The sequence below is a fragment of the Colias croceus genome, chromosome 29 (genome assembly GCF_905220415.1).
Source record: "Colias croceus chromosome 29, ilColCroc2.1".
Taxonomy (NCBI): Eukaryota; Metazoa; Arthropoda; class Insecta; order Lepidoptera; family Pieridae; genus Colias; species Colias croceus.
The window spans coordinates 2,500,506-2,524,091 of record NC_059565.1 but is presented as its reverse complement, the minus strand read 5'-3'; the positions used below and the strand labels follow the sequence as shown (position 1 = coordinate 2,524,091).

General features: G+C 34.0%; 2 protein-coding genes across 6 annotated transcripts in view; one reads left to right on the top strand and one right to left on the bottom strand.

The window, feature by feature from the left end:
* The window catches only part of LOC123704297 (acetyl-CoA carboxylase), a 101,975-nt gene that overhangs the window by 15,346 nt on the left and 63,043 nt on the right, over positions 1 to 23,586 (bottom strand). For all 5 annotated transcript variants that reach the window (XM_045652616.1, XM_045652612.1, XM_045652615.1 and 2 more), the window contains 18 exons: positions 23,218 to 23,324; positions 22,773 to 22,909; positions 21,712 to 21,798; positions 16,058 to 16,140; positions 15,424 to 15,533; positions 14,668 to 14,796; positions 14,076 to 14,258; positions 8,166 to 8,305; positions 6,992 to 7,202; positions 6,228 to 6,320; positions 5,128 to 5,285; positions 4,522 to 4,702; positions 3,560 to 3,675; positions 2,699 to 2,819; positions 1,944 to 2,040; positions 1,364 to 1,470; positions 572 to 673; positions 76 to 178 (listed from right to left, as the gene is read on the bottom strand). In XM_045652616.1, the coding sequence (XP_045508572.1) occupies positions 76 to 178; positions 572 to 673; positions 1,364 to 1,470; positions 1,944 to 2,040; positions 2,699 to 2,819; positions 3,560 to 3,675; positions 4,522 to 4,702; positions 5,128 to 5,285; positions 6,228 to 6,320; positions 6,992 to 7,202; positions 8,166 to 8,305; positions 14,076 to 14,258; positions 14,668 to 14,796; positions 15,424 to 15,533; positions 16,058 to 16,140; positions 21,712 to 21,798; positions 22,773 to 22,909; positions 23,218 to 23,324 (2,265 nt within the window). The remainder of the gene's footprint in view (positions 1 to 75; positions 179 to 571; positions 674 to 1,363; positions 1,471 to 1,943; positions 2,041 to 2,698; positions 2,820 to 3,559; positions 3,676 to 4,521; positions 4,703 to 5,127; positions 5,286 to 6,227; positions 6,321 to 6,991; positions 7,203 to 8,165; positions 8,306 to 14,075; positions 14,259 to 14,667; positions 14,797 to 15,423; positions 15,534 to 16,057; positions 16,141 to 21,711; positions 21,799 to 22,772; positions 22,910 to 23,217; positions 23,325 to 23,586) is intronic.
* Positions 11,287 to 13,630, top strand: LOC123704300 (odorant receptor 13a-like). Its single transcript, XM_045652621.1, has 5 exons — positions 11,287 to 11,561; positions 11,789 to 11,888; positions 12,834 to 12,932; positions 13,441 to 13,500; positions 13,586 to 13,630. Exons 1-5 carry the CDS (start codon positions 11,287 to 11,289, stop codon positions 13,628 to 13,630), a joined length of 579 nt encoding a protein of 192 aa, XP_045508577.1.

The following is a 23,586-nucleotide window of genomic DNA, read 5'->3' as shown; positions in this document are numbered from 1 at the left end:
TTGTTTGTTTGTTTGTATCTTTATTTCTTTTCTTTCTATTGGCCAGTGAATATAATATTTTTGTTCCAAACTTACCATCAACCATGCCCTCTTCGATATATTCCTTCCATTGCTTTTCAACCGCCTGTCGGAACATGTCTGGAATGTCGTACACGTATGTTGTGCCTTGCGATGTTGCCTGTTAGAAAAAATAAATAAAAATATTGATGTTTTTATAAATATAGAAAAGGACGGCAACAGTATATAAAAGAGACATGGTTTTCCTCTAAAAAAAATAAAAGCAAAAAAATATACCGGCCGAATTGAGAACCACCTCTCTCTCTTCTTTTGAAGTCGGTTAGAAATAGCAGATATAAAGTTATTACGCCATTAGATAAACTGGGTATTTTGAATTTAATTCCATGTTAAAAATAAGTTTTAAAAAATAACCCTTGTTGTGAAAAACAACACATTTGAATATTACTTATTTACACCAAGAAAATTTTATTAGCCTCCTCAGGAAATAAAATTCACACATTTTGATCCACTCCTTTCTGAGGTCAAACAGAACATACATACAAAAAATACTTACCAAAAACCTCTTTTGCTGCAAGTAATCCTTAGTTACATATGGAGTTGATATCGGCAATCCGTGCATTGGTCCCTGTTTCGGACCGTATGATTGGAATATTATCTGCAAATTTATTAAAATAATATAGAATATAGAATAATTGATTTAGGGCCGATTTTTCAATCCTTGGTTAAAATTTATCCGTCCAATAAAGTATTACACGAACATTTTAAAATGTCACCTGTAAATTGTCAAATACGGACAATTACAATACATTTTTGAAATGGTAGTTTAATACGTTATTCGATGAATAAGTTTTAACCAAGGATTGAAAAATCAGCCCTTAGATTAATAAAGATAAGAGAGGAATAGAGAAAGAACATTAATTAAACCCGTTTCGCGTTGTCACGGCATCACGCGTGAACGGGTGGACCGATTTCGATATTTCTTTTTTTATTATATTCCTTGAAGTACGAGGATGGTTCTTCTGTAGAGAAAGCGTATATATGTACCACGGGCGAAGCCGGGGCGGACCGCTAGTAATATTTATATAGAAAAAAACGATCTTAAAATATTTTTTTTTCAGTACAAATCAACATACTACAAACCTCATATTAAGTATTTCTCACGCATTTATAAAGATCGAATGCATAGAACGAATGTATATAAATGAATAAAAAATTCATTAAAGTCAGGAGAAGGTTTGTTTGAATTATAGCATAAAATTTCAACCCAAGCAAACCCGGGGCATCCACCTAGTATAATTACCTAGTGATATTATTACTATTATAAAATACATAAAATTAAACTCACCACACCAGTCTTAGGATCGGAAACCTCCTCATATGTAGATATGTCCAGTGTATACCCGGAACCGTTGGCCAGGCAGAGTCGAATATTCTTCGTTGGTAGTCCAGGACCTGAATTTTAATGTAAATCATACTAATATTATAAATGCGAAAGTTTGTGAGGATGTGTGTGTGTGTTTGTTACTCTTTCACGCAAGTACTACTGAACCGATTACAATGAAATTTAGCACACATATAGAGGGTAACTTGGATTAACACATAGGATAGGTTTTATCTCGGAAATCTCACGGGATCGGGAAATATGCGGATTTTCCTTTGAAAACGCGGGCGAAGCCGCGGGCGAAGCCGCGGGCGGAAATCTAGTACATTATATAGCTGAAGAGTTTGTTTGTTTGAACGAGCTAATCTCAGAAACTACTGGTCTGATTTGTAAAATTCTTTCGGTGTTAGATAGTCCATTTATCGAGGAAGGCTCTAGGCTATATATTATCACGCTAAGGCCAACAGGAGCGGAGCAACGCGGGTAAAACCGCGGGGCACAGCTAGTTCAGATAAAATTACTTATTATGAAAATAAAAACTTACCAACTCTCAAAGTGAATCTAATTTCGGCTTGTAAAACTCTAAGTTTCCACAACCTTGGACCGTACCTCATCACCATGCCGAGGACGGATTCTTCAATCTAAAAACATAAATTTATTGTTAATATTATTGTATTTTTAAAACAGAAATAATTTTTACAACGTTTACCAAATATTAGTCGTCTTACACGATTTATAATTTAAGATTTTGAATATTTAAAAAACATAAAAAATTAAGAAATTATCTATAATATAAAAATGAATCCCAAAATGTGTTGGTAAGCGCATAACTTTAGAACAGCTGAACCGATTTCGTTAATTCTTTTTTTATTATATTCCTTGAAGTACGAGGATGGTTCTTATGTAGAGAAAACGTCAATATGTACCACGGGCGAAGCCGGGGCGGACCGCTAGTTTATTATAAAACTTACAATAACTATTGTTTTATTTATTTTACTGAGTGCCAATACATTGCAGTTTTTATTTTTAAAATGCTACATTTAAAATAGTTTGAAATATGATGGAAATAAATATCATATATTTACACTAGCTTACCGCCCGCGGCTTCGCCCGCTTTCTCTAAAACGATTTGAGATTTAAACTACCCTATCTCTCAAGTTGGATCAAACTGCACATGGTGTTCGAATTTTATTATAATCGGTTAAGTGGTTTAGGAGTTCATTGAGGACAAACACTGTGACACGAGATTTATATATATTAAGATAAGCAATTGTCAGTATAATAAATATTTAAACTGACCTTAGCCGGATCAATAAGTATAGTTGGTCCGAAATTTAAGAAAATGTGGTTACAGTCCGTTCGTTTCGCCAAATGGTGTGAGAAAGCCACTTCAAGCTCGTCCATTGCCTCCAAGAGCACTCTGAAATAAAAGTCAAATATTATAAATAGCTGTGCTCCGCGGTTTTACCCGCGTGGCTCCGCTCCTGTTGGTCTAAGCGTGATAATATACACCGAAAGAATTTTTCAAATCGGACCAGTAGTTCCCGAGATTAGCGCGTTCAAACAAACAAACAAACTCTTCAGCTTTATAAGATTAAGTATAAGATTTGGTTATCTCTATTTACACGCTTTATATTAGCTTCACATGTATGTTTGTATGTTTGTAACCGACTTCTTTGGGCGCGATTTTGACCCACTTTAAACGGCCAGATTTCGTTCAATCTTTGTAGATTTATTGAGGACCGATGACAATATACTAATTTGATAAAATTTTCTATTTTTTAGTTCGGTTTTCTATAAAAAGCGTGTTTTTTAGTTTTTTAAAACTATTATTATTTTAGGAAAAGCTATAACTTACTCTATATTTCTATATAGCGGTAAATTTTTATAAAATAACAATTTCAAAATGGGTTCTCTTTTCTATCGATTCTCTTTTCGATGGTTAATCTTTTCTACGTTCGCTTTTACTAAAAATCAGTACGTAAAAGTCATACTTTTCCCAAAAATATGATCATATAACATGTATGTTTAAAAATATTTCTACCTCCCTTTTAAAAAAAAATCTTATCATCAGAAAATACCAATGCAAAAGTACTCAAAATATAAAAAATAGCACCATTTTATTCTTCCAATTTAAACTAAATAATATAACTATATTACCTCTCTCCCTCATTCTGCAGATATTCAAAACTTGCTTCCTTCGTGATCAGATCTTGGTGCCTGATGATGGAACGTATGAAGAATCGATAGTCGGTCACTTCCTGGCCTTTCTTTACCTGTTGAGAAGAAATTAATAATAATAAATAACTAAATTTTCTGTGTATTTTACCCGAGTATTTAAAATTTAAAGATTTTAACCGATTCATTCATTACATAATTAATAAGGTAATGAATAAATCGCTTTTAAATCCGTTAAAATTTTTAATTTCTATTAAAAACAAGTAAAAACTTGTATAATGTCCTATTTAGTACATTATTCTGTAGGTAAAATAATTAACGAAATTATGAAAATCAATTTAGATATTGTTCCTATGGGATCTAATAATAATTAATCTCTAATTCCTTGACTAGATTAATAAGCAACTAGACTCAAAATGACGCTCAAAAAATGTCCGAAGCTAAACTCTGCCTGTGTGTATAAGGCAGAGTTTTCTAATGAGCGATACAATAGACTTTGAACACTACCGCTACGAAATAAGGTGTTAATTTCCATGAATGTTTTATACAATCACCACTGGGATATTTTTGACGACCTTTCAATATGCCATTGCGATTGTTTATTATTATTTATTGTATGCTCCAAATCGAGTTGTTCGAGGGGCAGTTATTTCAGGAGTAACTTTTCCCGATGCATTTTTTCATGAGCAATTAATCCAGGTACAATTGCTCCAGGAGCACTTATTCCCAGTGCATCCAATCCAGCTGCAGTAGCTCCTGGTACAATTGCTTCTGTACACAGAGCAGTTGATCTTGGAGCAATTACTCCAGCTGCAGTTGGTCCTGATGCAGTTTCTTCTGTATCTAATGCTGTTGGTTTTGGAGCAATTTCACCAGGAGCAATTATTCCAGGAGCAATTACTCCAGGTGCAATTACTCCAGGAGCAATTACTCCAGCTACTCACCTTGGCCTTGCCCAAGTACAAATGCATCTTCTGGTTGCTGGTGGGCAGCGCCTCCAGCTCGTAGCTCCTCATGCGGTACAGCTCCAGCTGGAACGCGGAGGCCGGTTCCAGGTGACGGTATATCGTGTCCTCTTTGAACTCGTTCCGCGCGCGGTACGTGAAGAATTTCGGGAATTGACGTCTGCGATAGTTAAAAATGGTATCAAGAATAGTCAAGTTAAAGATTGCGTACTAATTTCATGAACGATGTGAAATTAACAAACAACAAAATAAGATGTTTGTTTAAAACAATTAGAAATGCCAACTGGAGCAATTTTAATAGGTTATATTTGACAATTTACCAAAATTCAACAACGTAACCTTGTAACGACGGGCATAAAATAATATAGTATTTCGTTTTGTTAGAACTGTACAATTGATCGATTGTACAGTTCTAACAAAACGATTAAATATTTATTGTAATAATGACCGAAATTAGTAATTTTAAGTTTGATTGGTCCACTGTAGACATAATAAACAAATCGATACTGATTTATTGTAGGCGCGTGCGCGCGACAGAAGTGACAAAGTCAATTATGGCTAATTGGCCACATTAGGTATACTCACTTGATAAGCAACATGAAGGTGATCCTGCGTATCCTCTTCTGATGCAATTCACGCGCATGAACTCTACAGAAATGGCCAAAACGGCGGGAAACCGCACCGTCGTCCGTTTCACCCGTGTCTCGAATACCGATCATTAATATGTGTATCGGTTCGAGGGGCTAGAGAAAAAAAAACACGATCATGTTTTTTCGTGCGTGCAACCGGCTCTATCGAATTATAAGACGTTGTCACGTCAAAAAATTAACAGAACGAAAGAAAGAAAAACAAATTACACCAACAATACATATTTATACGTAATTTCACTACATAGCATAAAACAAAGTCGCTTTCTCTGTCCCTATAGGCTATATCCCTATGTATGATGAAACATTTTTTTTTTTTTTTTTATTAAAGATAGCCAGGCATTTGACTGCATCCTACCTGATGGTAAGTGATGCAGTCTATGAATGGGCATGCCTGCCTAGAACTTGGGCACTCACTTTAAAACAACGCAACGGATTTTGATGTTATTTTTTTAATAGATAGAGTAAGTAGAGTAGCTAGACCCATAAAAGAGAACGTTTGTAAAATATTTTAGTTATAAAAATTAAAAAAACAAGCTTAAACTCATGAAATTATTATATTGTCACCGATCCTTGATGTGACAGTTGTATATTGAACCTTATTTTAATTAAGAAATGGCTTATTTTCAATTTCTAAATCTTATAAGACTATTTGTTTATAGGAGGTCAATGTTAAAAAGTAAACATTAAGTAAGGAACACTTTTAACAAACTTATAATTTTAATATAAATAAATAAAGACACATTGTCATATTTGTGTTTTAGTAGTGCATCATTTTTGCTATTAAATTGAAAACACCATGCACTTATCACAAAAATAGAGATCTCACTCAAAACTAAAACAATGAATTAGAATCACTTCCAGAGCAAAAGTGCTATCAAACAATTTAATTTTGAGTTCAGAAACTTAACAACTATTAAAACATACCTCCAGTAGTTCAACTGTATTTCACCTAATATAGAAATTTAAAATTTGAATCTTGTTTTTTTTTCCATACATTTCTATTACATACAAAAATTTTAATATAATTTTACTCACCACATCATCTTCGACGATTTTATTATAATCAGTGCCGACATTGATACTAGTACTGTCTCGACTTTCACTGCCATCTTGGAGCGCTTGTAAGTCCTGAAAACAGATAAATATCTTGAATTTGATATTTTGGTTTTAAAGTAAATAATAAATATTTCGGGACAATTTTCACAGACGGCACGATCTGATCCCATACTAAGCTTTCGCTTGTGTTATGGGAACCAGCAATTCAATCTTAATATATAAAAATCTCGTGTCACAATGTTTGTCCTCAATGGATTCCTAAACCACTTAACCGATTATAATAAAATTCGCACACCATGTGCAGTTCCATCCAACTTGAGAGATAGGATAGTTTTTATGAACAAAAACGTAAACATGTAGGTACCACGGGCGAAGCCGGGGCGAACCGCTAGTATTTTATAAATATAAATTTTTCGAATCGCCTTGTGATCGAATTTTATGCTTTAAAAATTTATAAAGGGTTCACTTTATTCTTAAAATTTATTGAGGTTGTGTGGCGATATTCAATAAATAACTTAAATTGTAAATTTAATTAGAAATTGTCAGATTGACCTTTTCGTAAAGAATCTTTACCGTCATTTAATACATTACAATATTTAATTTTTATATTTTGTATATTTTGCGTATAGTGCGTGCGTGTGTGTGCGTGCATGCGTGCATGTGTGCGTACGTACGTGCGATTACGTGCGTGTATGTGTGCATAAGTGTGTATACATGTGTCCGTATGTGTGTACAACACTAACCTCGCGCCTCACACTAGCCGTGCTGGCGAAGTCGTGCACCAGGTCTAGCAGCTCATCCGCATACTCAACAAAGTGTTCGAACGAATCGAACGCGGCTAAAGCACCGGTGCGATGGTGGCACTTGCGTTGTGCGGCGGTGGATAGTTCCGCGGGAACTCCTTCCGCGTCTGCCGCGGATGCGAGCTCGATCTCTGATTGGCTGATTGGTATCCTGTAGAGGCGTTAAATTATAGAAAGAAGAAGTAAGACGTGTGAAGTGATCTCTGATTGGCTGATTGGTATCCTGTAGAGGCGTTACATTATAGAAAGAAGAAGTAAGACGTGTGAAGTGATCTCTGATTGGCTGATTGGTATCCTGTAGAGGCGTTAAATTATAGAAAGAAGAAGTAAGACGTGTGAAGTGATCTCTGATTGGCTGATTGGTATCCTGTAGAGGCGTTAAATTATAGAAAGAAGAAGTAAGACGTGTGAAGTGATCTCTGATTGGCTGATTGGTATCCTGTAGAGGCGTTAAATTATAGAAAGAAGAAGTAAGACGTGTGAAGTGATCTCTGATTGGCTGATTGGTATCCTGTAGAGGCGTTAAATTATAGAAAGAAGAAGTAAGACGTGTGAAGTGATCTCTGATTGGCTGATTGGTATCCTGTAGAGGCGTTAAATTATAGAAAGAAGAAGTAAGACGTGTGAAGTGATCTCTGATTGGCTGATTGGTATCCTGTAGAGGCGTTAAATTTAAGAAAGAAGAAGTAAGTAAGACATGCGAAGTGATCTCTGATTGTTTAATGGAAATTAGGTAAGAAAACGACGTTTAATTTAAGAACAAATTACGCTAGATGCGCTTATTTTAGAATAAATTACGTGAGATATGGGAAGTGATCTCTAATAGCCTCATGAAAATTCTGTAAGAGATCGGCCGTTTCATTTTAGAATTAAGTGCGTACGTCGAAGTGACTTCAGATTGGCTGGTTTATATTGTGCAAAAGAAGAGACATTAAATTTTAGTATGAACATTGTATACGAATAACAAATACAAAAAAAAAAATGTACACGAATGAAATGTACAAAATTCAAAATAATAAAAAAATATGATTATGGTCACACATACATTTTAACTTTCCTACATAACAATGTTCTATACACAAAGTTTAAACTATATACTACCTTACACACTCACCTATTAGGATGTCCAGTGGGCAGTACAAACTGGAAATGTACGACTCCCAATTCACCAGACAAAGCCAAATGCTGCAAGCACGTGATGTCGTACGACGTGTACGCACGACGTACGTACACTTCCAGCGATGCGTTGCATACCTGTACGAGAATGTGTTTGATTTATATTTCGTATATGTATAAATAAGTTATTTTGGATGTTTTCATTGTATCAATTTAATAAGAATGTCAAATAACTTAATATAAATTAATGTTGCTAGTAAGTAATGTCGTACGACGTGTAAGCACGACACATGTACACTTCTAGCGATGCGTTGCATACCTGTACGGAAATATTTTTAATTTTTATTTTGTTGAGGATGAAGTTATGAAAAAAAGGTACCTAGATCGTTTTGTGATAAGAATGTCATTTCGTAGGCAATGTTAAATAGCATTATGCTACTAATAAGTTATGAAAATGATGGCAGCTGAAAGAACTGTCTTGAAAATGTGGGTACATCGTTGTAAGTAGGTACTACGTATACTCAATTATAAAAAATGTATTAAAAATGTCTGTTCGAGTAATCCCTCAACGTTTTATAGGAATTGCAGTATATGTATTGTAATTCTCATGAACAAAGTCACAAGCATTAACTAGTGGTATCAATAAGTAGTAATTCAAGAACAATTCAGATTAATTACGACAAGTTGAAAATTGGTCGATCAAGGCACTTTTTCCTTTAATAATTATTAATTATATACAATCATGTGTGCAATGGAATGATGCGTTGCATAATTTTGCACGGGGTAATACCACCATGATTTTTTATGTATTAAAGTCATTTTAAGGTTCTGTTAACAAGGAAAATAAAAAATATTCTCATTTTACAATTTGTATATTTATAAGGTACCAAATCAAACACTTAATGACGTCGTAGCACTGACCAAATTGGAGATCTGTGTATAGATTACTTAAAATAAAGTTGTTCGTATTGAATTACAGCATTTTTATTTTATGAAAAATATTTTTATACTTTAGTTTCTTACCTAGATAGATAGAAACAATAACTTTTAACAATAGTAAAACCTCTACACATAGAGGCATATAGATATAAAAAAGACGGGTTGCACTCCGGGAGTGCCGGCAGAAGTGAAAACTTGATTATTAACGTTGAGTTGTAGTAGCTGTCTACTCTCCATCCGTCTTACGCTTTTTCGATCAGGTCACGTGTCCTGACGCGAGTTTAAGATTTTATACCCATAACAGAAAAAGTGCTCAACGCCGCTAAAGAAGTTTTCACTTCAATAAGTACAAATTGACTACGAAATTAAGTTCAATGATTATACAGTAATTGAATTAATTCGGTCATTACGTAATTATTCCTTGTACTATATATTTTTTTATTATTTCCTCAATATGTCTGCGAATATAATATAAAGACACTTTCACGGTTAAACTTTTTCTTTTTACACATTTTTTCTGCCTGATTTTTTTAAATAAAATGTCAGAAATAAAAGATTTTATTCCATGTGAGTACTATAACGAAACAAAGTAGAATTATTATAAAAAATAAGCTTATTGTATACACATACATACATTTAAAAAAAGTTTTATTTTTAAGTCTCGCGTTTGTTTTCAAGACTTTTTTTTCCAACTAAAATTTTTAGTGTTTGAGGTATATACTCATATTAATTTATTTATGGTAAATTTGTCTTGTTTTAGCAAACGATGGGTATAAATACAAAACATTTTCCTCGACGTATAGGATAATATCCTTCATGATGGTAGTTGGGTTCGTGTATCCCAACCCTAAGTTGAGTAATATTCGAGTTGTAGCTGTTTGTAAGTATATCGATATCTTGTGAAGATTTAATTAAATTATTTTAAATTTCACAGGGAATAACAAAATTAAAAAAAAAATAGTCATCGTAAAAATAGGAGCGAGTCTCAGGTTTTTAGTATGTACGTAGTATATATCTGTCAACTGTGTTTTTAGTGAAATATACAAAAATAAATTACTTAAATAAGAAACTATATTCTAACTGATATAAAAAACAAATATAAAAAAACAACTACTTTTTAGATAATAATAAGGCCAACCGAAATTGGATTTTTTTTTCACATAGACTAAAATTTTGAAGACAACATGATACTATGGAATAATTTTTCATCATATAAACATACTAGGTTTCCGTCCGCGGCTTTGCCCACGCAGTCAAAGCAAAGCCCCCATAGTTCCCGTTCCCGTAGGGTTTCCGAGATTGCGTCAATTTTCCCGGGATAAAAAGTAGCCTATGTCCTTTCTCGGGTATCAAAATATCTCCATACCAAATTTAATGAAAATTGGTTCAGTAGTTTAGGCGTGATTGAGTAACAGACAGACAGACAGAGTTACTTTCACATTTAATGATTTCTTTCCACTATTTTTTACAGTTGCACTCCTACTATCAATAGCCCCTGTATCATTGCTAATATTTATCGACATTTACAAATGTTTTATGCGACGTGATTTTGTGAACATCATACGCCATAGCACTGTCGTTGGACCTTTTCTAGGGACTTTTTTGAAGGTATTTTTTTAATTATAATTAATTATTAAGTATAATAATAACTTAATGATTTGTTTTTTGAAGTTATTTCGACAATATTTATTAATTTTCAGTTGTATTTGCAGTATTAGGTAAAAATATATAGATATAGGAATAAAAAGAAAATAAGGAAATAAAAATAGTCGAACTCGACAAAAGAATATTTATTTATCATACTTAAAATAAAATAAACACTTTAAAATTTATTTTCAATTGTCTAGTACCCGCAGTCCAAACAAAGATTATAGAATATCATAAATCTATCATTCAACCATCCTACAATATTAATAAATTCCTCTTTCTAGCAAATAATAATGCACATGAAACAGATAACAGGCATGCAAATAATCGATGAAATAAACCGCGACTACCATACCTACAACTCCATGCCTGACCACTACCAGACCATCATAGACGCTAGCATAAAAAACAATTTAAAATACAGCGAAAAATGCTGGGCCATCACCGTCGTGTCTTGCGTTATGACGTTTCCAATAATGGCGATCACTTTAAACATATACAATTTTACCTTTAAATCCGAGCCTACAAAGTATATGATACACGATTTACAGAAACCGTATGGTGACCCAGAAGATAGGTTCAACTCTCCGTACTTTGAAATCATGTTTGTGTACATGTTCTACTGCGCTATTCTATATGTTATTAATTTTACGGGGTATGATGGTTTCTTTGGCTTGAGTATTAATCATGCTTGTTTGAAAATGGAGTTGTATTGCAAGGCTTTTGAGGATGCGTTGAGAGCGAAGAGTTATGAGGAGATGCATGCCAAAATTGTTGGTGTTATTAGGGAGCAGAATCGACTTTTCAAGTGGGTATCATTTTATTTGATCGTGTATTTGTATTTTTTTTTAATTTGAAGATTCATGAGTCTTTAGAAACTTTATAACAAAAATATTATAAATAGTGTGTTATATTAAGTTGAGAAACTACAGTTTAGTAAATTATATAAGAAAGCCTTAAGATGTATGTATATCTATCGAATATATCGAGTGTATTATTATTTAAATAAAAACATTGATATTGATATCATTACAGATATGTAGAACTCATACAAGAAACCTTCAACATTTGGTTGGGTATAATTCTCATTGCCACCATGATACAAATATGCAACTGTATGTATCATATTACTGAGGTACGTATTCTGTAAAGATATTAAAATGGAAAAGATAGAGAAAGAAAGAGATAGAGTGTGAGAAAGAGAAGGGGGGGTATACAAAGTCGGGTTCTATTCAGTTATTATGAATTACTAGCTCAATCACAGTTTTACCCGCGTAGTCAAAGAAATTCCAATATTATGATATATTTTATTCCGGTAAATAGCCTATGCCAGTCCCTCCAGCCTCCTAACTATATCCAGACATTAAATATTATCACAAAATTGCTCCATTGCGACGTATAAGAACGACAAACAAAAAAACACAATTTGCCTTCTATAATATTCATAAGAATTTTTATAAAAAAGTAGTTACGTATTCTTTGAGTTTTAAGAGACACAAAAAGGAAAAATAACAAGAGACGAAAAGAGACAGCAAAATAATTAATTTCCTTAACCTACTCATATCTATCATATTATATTATGTATGTAAAACAAGTTATTTTTCAGGGATACGAGCTCGATCTACGGTACATTATATTCATAATTGGAACCATAGTGCACATCTATCTGCCATGTCGTTATTCCGCTAAACTACAGCACATGGTATGTATATTTTTTATTATTAAATCTTGAAACATTAAGGCCGGTTGCAGAGCTTCACCGACCATCAGTGTGTACGTCAGTCGCGCTTGTCATATGTATGGAAATACGCGTGCGTATGGTCGGTTTTATGTATTTCCATACAAATGACAAGCGCGACTGACGTACGCACTGATGGTCGGTGAAGCTCTGCAACCGGCCTTAATGTTTCAAGATTAAGGCCGGTTTATTAAGGCCGATTACGAATCGAGAAATTCCGTAACGAAAAAACCTCACGCTCCCCACGGGGACGGGCGGAGGTGTGGCTTGAAGGCATAGCATGCAATAGCGCAACCGCCCCAGTCCCCGAGTGACACACGTCTTTTTTTATTTTTATTACAGTCATTAGAAACAGCTACACTAATATACTGCGCAAACTGGGAGCGAGTCAGCATTATGTCGATTCGAAAAATGGTACTTTTCATGATAGCCCGAGCGCAGGTAATGTAAAATACCTTTATGTTTAGTTTGAGTAATTTTTAACGGATTTAAATCGTGATTTAATTACTTTGACATCAACATTTGAGAGACTGAATATGTAATTTCAATAAGTTAGATTATTTTTTTTTTTTTTGGATTTTCCTTTTTTCTCTGAATTCAGGTCTGGTTGGCTAAGTAGCTTATTCTACAGTATTAATGCTTTCTCATCCTACCCTACTAATATTGTAAATGCGAAAGTTTGTGAGGATTGATGAATGTGTATGTGTGTTTGGTACTCTTTCATGCAAATACTACTGAAACGATTAGAATGAAATTTAGCACACATATAGAGGGCAACTTGGATTAACACATAGGATAGGTTGTATCCCGGAAATCCCATAGGAACGGAATGCGGGTTTTTCTTTGAAAACGCGGACGACGCCGCGGGCGAAAAGGTAGTCCTAAATAGTTGGTAAGATTGAATATAATATATAACTTTAGTATTTATTAATATTAATTTACTTTTTAGATACCACTCGAAATAACAGCGTTTAACAAACTAATATTCGACATGGATCTCTTTGTATCCGTAAGTTTTTTGTAATAAAATATTTAATAAAAAAAAATTTAGTCAATTTAAGTTGACATTTTTTACAAATATTATTTTGTTTCAGATTCTGCAAACTTCATATTCAATGTACACTTTATTACGTTCATAAATATTAAGAAATCGAATTCAAATTAAGTTTTTTTTACGCTATTAAGGCTAATGTATGGCCGGTGAATGAAAAAAAAATGCATGCACAAAAAACCAGACATAATGTTCAAAATCAGTCATTAAAACTTAGTCCATATGTTTGTTTTTGCCAATTACTTTTTGTGAACTAGATGAAAATAAAAAATACAAACACATTCCGTTTTACTTTGAATAAATTAATGAAAAATTATTTATTGCACACTAAATACAGGATTAGACACTAAGAGCTATACAAATAACAAAATGAACAGAGGGCGGTCTTATCGCTGTAAGCGATTTCTGCCAGACAACTCGCCCACTTTTTTTTCATTTGATTTATTTTTTACCATTTCTATAATACACACATTTTTAACATAAAACATTGTTTATTTTGAGCATTTTTTATGTAAAAAATAAAGAAAACTCACCGCCGCATTAGTGTGATAGAAGAAGTCGTGCAATATATCGAAAATGGATGTCTCAGAAAGGATGAGTTTCTGCAGATTCTCCGGGTGAAAGTCGTGCCCGTACATATCGACTGCTGACAGGAATATCGACTCCATTTGATTGTGACGTAATTCGTAGGCTGGTTGGTGAGCTGCTATTAACACCTGTAATATATTAAAATTAATTATTTATTTTCTCATACATTGTTAATCAATATATCTTATATAATATGGTTTAATAAATAAAACACATTTATTGTCAATATCATATAACATGGTAGGGATACATTTAGAAAAAAAGAAACAGAAACAATTAAAAGTAAATAATAATAAAAGTTAAATGGAAAAAAAACAGTAATGTATTAATGAGAGATTTAATACAGGTTATTTGGTATTTTTCGGTAAAAAAAAAAAAAAAAATAAAGTTATTTGGTATTTTTGGGGGAAGAAATAACAAAAAATTAAGTTCTTGAGTGTACATATAGTTGTTTTTGCCCCTGTCGCAGATTTTTGCTAACAGTTAGCTCATTAGCAAAAAAATTTTGCTTTTTATGTACGTTCGTCATTTAATCACCTGCCTAGCCCGCAACGCCACGCGGCTGTGCTCAGCTCGATGTAGCGATGTGAGCTCGTTCAGTATGGCCGCCAGTTCGTCTGTTAGACCCGGCTCGTTGGACCATAGGTGGTCTATTAGCATTGTCACCTGTAAGTCATCATCATCATCAATAACAATATTAAATAATTTATAGATGTATTAAGAAAAGGTTAAAGTGAGGTGGTCAATTCGCATCGTCACCTGGACATCATCATTAGTAATAACAACAACACAAAATAATCTTAATATATATAAATCTCGTGTCACAATGTTTGTCCTCAATAGACTCCTAAACCACTTAACCGATTATAATAAAATTCGCACACCATGTGCAGTTCGATCCAACTTGAGAGATAGGATAGTTTAAATCTTAAACCGTTTTAGAGAAAGCGGGCGAAGCCGCGGGCGGTAAGCTAGTTATTATTAAGAACACAAAATAACACATAAAACTGAAAGGATAGAATAAATTCGATCGCTCAGGCGGGTCACGAGTGGCCGAGTTGGTCAGGCATCCGCCCCGGAATGGCGCGAAAGGATGCGGGTTCGAGTCCCGCTGAGTGATCGATTTTTTTCTATTATTTATAAAATAACATAAAATAATTATCATCATCATTAGTAAAAACATCATTTCATTCATCGAGGAAGGCTATATATCATCACGCTAAGACCAACAGGAGCGGATACACGCGGGTGAAACCGCAGGGCGCAGCTAGTAAAAAATAAACTTTTGCTCACCAAAAGATTCTTCTTAGCCACTTGATTATGTGAGAATATAATATTGGCCACAGATTGCATGTCTTCCTTGTAACGGTCGCGTAATGCCATCACGCATTTGTCGTACGAGCCTGTAAATTTAATAAATAAATTATTTTTTTGTATGAAAATCTTAATAAGAAAAATAGGTTTAATGTTGTTCATAACATAGCTGGAAATTTACGACTGTTTCACGGAATAAATCGCGATTAAAATACGTTAAATAGACATTAATTTCTAAATATTTCGATATACATATATATTTTTTTTATAATTTAACTATCAATACACACAAAGAAAGATTTTAATGTGTGTACGCTGAAACAGATTTTGTTGTTCAAATTTTTCTAATTATAAGTATATATGCAAAAAATAAACGATTTGAAATCAAAAACAACGACCCATTTTTGAAGTGAAACTTCTGTGGGCGCGTTGAGAGTAAAATTTAAAGGTCGCATCATGATAATACCGTCACGTCATGGAGTAAGGCAACAATTTTAGTATCTTGGAATCTTGCCAAAGAAGTTTCACTTCTGTCACGTGCGCTCGGCACACTCTTTTTTATACTATTTAATTCAGAAATTAAACAAGTTTTAAACCCGTTAAATTAACTCACCTAGTTGGAAATTACTCTCTACTTGGAAGTATTGTTTGAGCAAATCGTGTACGGCCGCCTTCATTCTGCCTCTTATACCATTTCTGTAACAAAAACAATTGTTATTTATCTACTGTATCATATCTATACTATGGCGTATTATGTGACGTCATAGGTGTTGAATTAGTAAGTAAGTAAGAGTTAACAATTGAGTATTTGAATTAAAAAAAATTATTGATTTTTTCATGTATTTTAAAACTTTATTATTAATAATATTGATATTTAATGCAAAAAACTCAAAAAAAATGTTTTTCAATTAATTATAAGCAATTAAAAATTGATGAAATTTAAATTAAAATCACGTGACTATAAACGCGCCATGACTGGTCACCATAGATGTGACGTCAAAATGTTATAGTTGTATACGTTTTTGTATCAACTGCAATGTGTGAAAACTGACATTATGACGTCACACGCGTCCGGGTGACGTTTCGGGAGTTGTCGGTGTGTTTTCGGTACTGGATTCAAAGACTAATTTTTATTTTGAAATAACTTTTGAATTATTGCAAAAAAAAATTTAAAAAAATAGTTTTGTTATAAAACTAATATATAATCTTTTCATTTAGCACAAAAAAAAATTTTATTCAAATACTCAATTGTTTATGTAAATATATGATATGTATTAATAACATATTTTAAAGTATTTTTTATGGATCTATAGTCGAGCCAATTTAATAGGCAACATTTGACGTCTATCAATTTTATCTTCGAAGAGAGGTAACCTGCTTAAAAACATCGATTAAAGTGAATTAATCGATACGGATTTGAAACATTTGTCAATCGAATTTATTAATTTATGATGATTTTTATTCACAAGTAATCAATGCATTCGATTCTAGATGTCCTCGTTACCGCATAGTTGCTAACCAAAAAGATATACCGCATAGGTAGTTGCTAACCAAAAAGATATTATGAATGATACTAACAATAAGACCCTAACACAACAAATATTCCACAAAGGTATGTTTGAAAATAGATCCAGAACATTATCTCTTGGAGACTATCCAAACACGGATCCTAATCAAAGTTCTCAAATCATACTTACTGAACCAAGTGATGGAAGTGAACATGACAACTGGAAAGAAGTTACTAGAAAAAAGAGGCCAAACTCAAGTCCTGAAAACAATGGAGCCCAAAAGCAAACCAAATTAGACTCATATTGGCTATCTCATAGCCATCAAACACCTACAACAAACAGATTCTCTAGCTTAGAAGTTGATAACGAGCAGGCAGAAAATAATAATACTACTCCTAATAAGACCAATAAACCACCACCAATATTTGTTGACAAAGTTGAAAATATTCAACCCCTTTTAAAGACCCTTAATGAACATGTGCACGATATGTTCACCCTAAAAGTTCTCACTAACAATCAAGTTAAAATACAACCCAAAGACTCTGAGACTTATAGAACTATTGTTCACCAATTAGAACTTAGAAATACAGAGTTTTTTACATACAAACCTAAGAACGAACGGGGTTTTAAAGTGGTACTTAAGAAGATGCATCCTTCAGCAGACCCAGAGGATATTAAAGAGGCTCTGGAAGACATAGGGCACACCAGCACAAACATATGGAATATAAAGCAAAAAGTGACAAAGAAACCATTACCATTGTTCATAATTGAACTAAAAACTAAACCCAACAACAAGCACATTTATGAAGTAAAAACCCTAATGAACTGCATCGTATCTTTTGAACCTCCCCGGCCGAAACGTGAGCTTCCTCAATGCGCAAAATGCCAACAATACGGACACACCAAAACCTACTGCCGCCGTAGCCCTAAATGTATTAAATGCGCTGGTGACCACCTATCCAGCGATTGTCTAAGGAAAACAAGATCAGACAGTGTCAAATGTGTCCTTTGTGATGGCAACCATCCAGCAAATTACAAAGGCTGTAAAATTTATCGTGAACTCCAAAACCTCAAGTTTCCTAAGACCGCAGAACGCAGGAAAAACTACTTATCTACAAAAGATTCGAATGCTACTAGAGGAAGTCACAACTCTTTAAATAAAGAAAAGCAAAATCACCCATATTCATACAAAGATGCTGTAACAAATAAACCACAACCGGTGAACTCAACAACAGAAGCTACACAACTGATTAATCAAAACGGTATTCACGAAATAATGAGTCTGATGAAACAAATGATGCAACAACTTACTACACTGACAAACCTTATAATAGCCCTAACAACCAAGCTGTCACCTTCGACTGCTTGAAAATCGCCCTATGGAATGCCAATGGGCTGTCACAACATACCCTTGAGGTTAAGGCATATCTCGAGACACAAAAGATAGACATTTTACTGATCACAGAAACACACTTTACGAAGAAAAGTCATTTCAGCATCCCAAATTACAAAATATACCATACAATGCACCCTGACGGTACCGCACATGGAGGAAGTGCGGTGCTCATAAGACAAAATATTAAACACCATGAAAGAATTCATTACTGCACTGAACAAATTCAAGCAACTAATGTCGTTATTGAAGATTGGGTTGGACCATTTATAATATCTGCAGTTTATAGTCCACCAAAACATCATTTAAAATGTGAAGACTACGAAAAGTTCTTCTCCTCTTTTGATACCAGATTTATCGCTGGAGGCGATTATAATGCCAAGCATCACTTTTGGGGTTCGCGTACAATAACAACTAAAGGAAGACAACTATTAATGGCTATAGATAAATTAAAACTCGGCGTTGTTTCAGCTGGCAAGCCAACCTACTGGCCTACGGATAGTAGTAAAATACCAGATCTGCTAGACTTTTATGTAATAAGAGGGTTATCACCTAAGTTTATAACCTGTAAAACAAGCACAGATTTATCCTCTGATCACTCTCCTGTGGAATTAACACTAAGAAGGTCAATAGCAGAAACACCGAAGCCATGCAGATTACACTCAAATAGAACTAATTGGGAACTGTTTAGGCAGCTCGTAGCAGAAAAGCTGGAATTGAATATTCAATTAAAATCTGAAGCTGATATAGTAGAAGCTATTGAACACTTCAATAACTGTATCCAACAGTCTGCTTGGAACGCTACTCCATCTATCGGAGAATCTTTTCGTAAAGAGACTTGCCCAAAATCTGTTCGAGAGTTATTGGCAGAAAAACGTAAAGCTCGGAAACGATGGCAAAGTACGGGTTTCCCTGTGGATAAAAAGCACTTGAATTACCTACAAATGAAACTCAAAACACTTCTTCATAGTATAGATAACCAAAACATCCAGACATTCCTAGAAAAAATGGACGCAACAGCAGAAACAAACTTTTCTCTATGGAAAGCCTCAAAGAAACTTAATCAGCCCGTTTCAAACAATCCCCCGATACGTAAAGGTAACACTGAATGGGCTTCTAGTGACGCACAAAAAGCGGATACATTCGCTGAACATCTTGAGCAAGTCTTCACACCCAATCCAGATATGGGCTCTTTAAAAACCCAAGAAGTCGCCCTATTATTAGATCAAAGTATCAAAGTTTGTAATCCTCCCATGAAAAAGATCACTATAAATGAAGTTAGAACTGTCATCAAAAACCTAGATTCTAATAAAGCCCCAGGATACGATCTAATTACAGGAAAAATCCTTAAGGAACTTCCAAAGGAAGGCATCAAATTTCTAACATTCCTGTACAATGCTATCATAAAAAATAGTGCGTTTCCACCTCAATGGAAAGTAGCCCAAGTTATCATGATTGCTAAACCAGGAAAAAATCCCGTTGAGGCTCAATCGTACCGACCTATAAGCCTACTTCCTATACCATCAAAGATATTGGAAATTCTTATCCTACGTAGATTGACCCCAATTATCTCTGAGAAGAAACTTCTGCCTGATCATCAGTTCGGATTTCGCCAAAGACATGGGACTATAGAGCAAGTACACCGATTAGTAGAACATATTAACGTAACCTACGAGGAAAAAAAGTACTGTACTGGTGCCTTCCTAGACATATCTCAAGCCTTTGACCGCGTGTGGCATGATGGATTACTATTTAAAGTAAAAAAAAATCTTTCTTCTAACTTCTACAGCCTCATAAAGTCATACTTAAGTGATAGATACTTTTTTGTAAAACAGGCGGAAGAAACAACGGAACTAAAAAGCATCCAAGCAGGAGTCCCACAAGGTAGTGTCATGGGTCCTACTCTTTACCTGTTATTTACTGCAGATCTTCCTTCGATCGACGGAGCAATCACTGGAACATTTGCAGACGATACAGCAATCTTAGTATCAGATAACTCACCAGCCGTTGCTTCACAAAAGCTCCAATCCAGCCTCGACCAAATATCTCAATGGCTCAAAGACTGGCGTATTAGAGCAAACGAGTGTAAATCCGTTCAGGTAACTTTCACTTACAAAAAAGAGACTTGCCCACCTGTCACTCTTAATGGCACAGAACTTCCGCAACACGACCACGTAAGGTATCTAGGAATATATCTAGACAGACGTCTAACGTGGAAGAAGCACATCTTCACAAAACGATTGGCAATGAGTCAAAAATTACGCGCATTGTTCTGGCTGCTAAACAGAAAATCGCCCCTTTCCATAGATAATAAATTGTTATTATACAAATGTATTATAAAGCCTATATGGACATATGGCCTGCAGCTATGGGGATCAGCAGCAAAATCTAATGTGGACATAGTTCAAAGATTTCAGTCAAAAATGCTAAGATTAGTAACAGGTGCACCTTGGTATGTGTCCAATGATAGATTACACCACGACCTCTGCATAAGCACGGTTAAGGAAGAAATATTTGAGAGAACAAAATCATATAAAGAGCGTATTATCCACCACCCAAACCAGCTGGCTGTAAACCTTATGAACACCACCAGGAGACTCAAAAGAATGATACCTCAGGATTTGATATAAAAGTAAAGTAAATAAATTAAACAAGATAATATAATCACCCATAAACGGAGTAGTCACTGGACGACTTCCGTACAAAACAACCTTTAAATTCTTAAAATATCGCTGAATATCCAAAATGTGATAGATTGCGATGATGAATAAATAAAAAAAAAAAAAAAAAAAAAAAGATTCTAGATGTCAGATTTCGATTTTTAGAACAGTAACGTCTCTGGTATTTAAAAAGAAAAAAGGTTTATTGACATAAAATTGTAGCGACGTCAGTTCTTCAATTCAGAAATTGTTTATTATGTTTGGTATGGTTTATCAGTAAAATGAAATCTTAAAATTACTTGTATCGGTCATTATTATTATAAATATGTAATTGTAATAGAAAAAAGTTAACCAATTGTGCAGTTCTAACAAAACGAAATATCATGTTATTATAATATGTCGTCGTTACTAGGTTACGTTGTTGAATTTTGTTGAACTGTCAAATGTTGCCTATTAAAATGGCTTTACTATAATAAAGCTAGAGATAGTGAAATGAAATCAAATTGTTATATTGACATGATTTTAAAAGACCAACTATGGAGTTTCTTGCCGGTTCTACTCCACAGATACTGCTTTCCGAATCGGTGGTAAATGTTAAAAATATGTTATGACGATTCAAAAGTGCATCTAGAAGAAGTCTAATTGAATAAATAAATGTTTGAGTTTTATATTGATTTCACATAATATATAAATATAAATAACTTACCTATATCGCTGTACTAAGACAACAAGAGCTTGTGTACTCATAAAGAACACATCTCTGTCAGCACGTTTCGATAGAGAGGCTGCATGGCTGCAAAAAAAAAAATATTTTTAATAAAAATTTCGAGAATAATTAAGTTTAAAGAAAAATGTTTTATTTTATTATTATATCATTTTTTTAATCATTGGGTAGCTTATTCATTTAGGGCCGATTTTTCAATCCTTGGTTAAAATTTATCCGTCCAATAAAGTATTACACGAACATTTAAAATGTCACCTGTAAACTGTCAAATACGGACAATTAAAATACATTTTTGAAATGGTAGTTTAATACGTTATTCGATGAATAAGTTTTAACCAACGATTGAAAAATCAGCCCTTAATGGCACAAAATTGTCCAAAGCAAAACTCTGCTTACTCGTGTATTAGGCAAAGTTTTCTAATGACCGATACAATAGACTTTGAACATTACTGCCACGAAATAAGGTGTTAATTTCAATGAATTTTTCATACATCACCGCTCGGACATTTTTGACTACCTCTTAATAGTCGATTTTGAGTCTAGTTGTTTATAGTACGTCAATGGATCAAATACATACTTAAAAATATTTAAATCATAGAAATTATAGGCTACATAAATTAGCAGTCGAGTTTTCGGTTTTGTTAATAATAATTCCTCATCTCTATTGAAGTGAAACTTCTTTAGGCGCGTTGAGAGTAAAATTTTAAGGTCGCGTCATGGCAATACACGTCATGGAGTAAGGCGACGATTCTGGTATCTTTGAATCCTGCCAAAGAAGTTTCGCGTTTGATACGTTTGCTCGACACACACGCTCTTTTTTTCGATCTATTTTTTTTTGTAATTTCTGGTATAAATTAATAAATAAATAAATAAATAAATAAAGAAAAAATTCGATCACGAGGCGGGACTCGAACCCGCATCCTTTCGCGCCATTGCGGGTTCGAGTTCGAATTTATGATAAAGCATTAGAATGCCATAAAACCAAAAATATCAATTCCTTAGGTTTATAATTTAAAAGACAAACATACAAAATAAATACATACTGATCAATAACACTAGCTATTTGCTGGCTCGGGAACTGCGCAAGCACACTGGTAATATTTCTCTCGTAAAGCGCCATCAATTTGCGCACTTTCTTCTCGACTGAGAGCGGTATTCTGCCTGACGTTGATGACAATACCTGGGAAATAGGTAAAAAATATTAATATTTGTTTTTTTTTAAGTGAAACTTCTTTATCGGGGTTGGAAAAAAATTTAGTGTAACATTTCTTCGTTACGCGTGACATTTTTCCGTTGCTCGCCATCATTTTCTTATCCCTACCACGCGTGATTCGACGTATTTCTGTAAAGTTGCATATAGTAAATTATTTTTTGAAAAATAAGGTCATAAAGAAGTTTCACTTCTTACGTGTGTACAACTAGTACACGCACACTTTTTTTATAATATTTATATATTGCATTAAATTACTTTTTAAATATAATATTTACCTCCTGCAATTCCAATAAAGGCAACGAAGGGTCCCGTAGACTCTGCATGAATTTCTCAACCACTTCCCGAAGACGAGGCGTGTTGTATGGATCTGGGAGGCAGTAACCTGTAAAAATATAAGAAAATGGCAATACTAATATTATAAAGCTGAAAATAGTTTGTTTGTTTGAACGAGCTAATCTCAGGAACTACTGGTCCGATTTGAAAAATTCTTTATGTGTAAGATAGCCCATCCATCGAGGACGGCTATAGGCTATATGTCATCACGCTAAGACCAACACGAGCGGATCAATGCGAGTGAAACCGCGGGGAAAAGCTAGTAATAAATACTTACAACAAGAACAGCTCACAATTTTCATTGATATTCT

Coding starts and splice junctions, on each gene's coding strand:
- LOC123704300 (XM_045652621.1), top strand. CDS start 11,287: ATGATACACGATTTACAGAAACCGTATGGTGACCCAGAAGATAGGTTC. Junction 11,562..11,788: donor GAGCAGAATCGACTTTTCAA/GTGGGTATCATT, acceptor ATATCATTACAG/ATATGTAGAACTCATACAAG. Junction 12,933..13,440: donor TCATGATAGCCCGAGCGCAG/GTAATGTAAAAT, acceptor TTTACTTTTTAG/ATACCACTCGAAATAACAGC.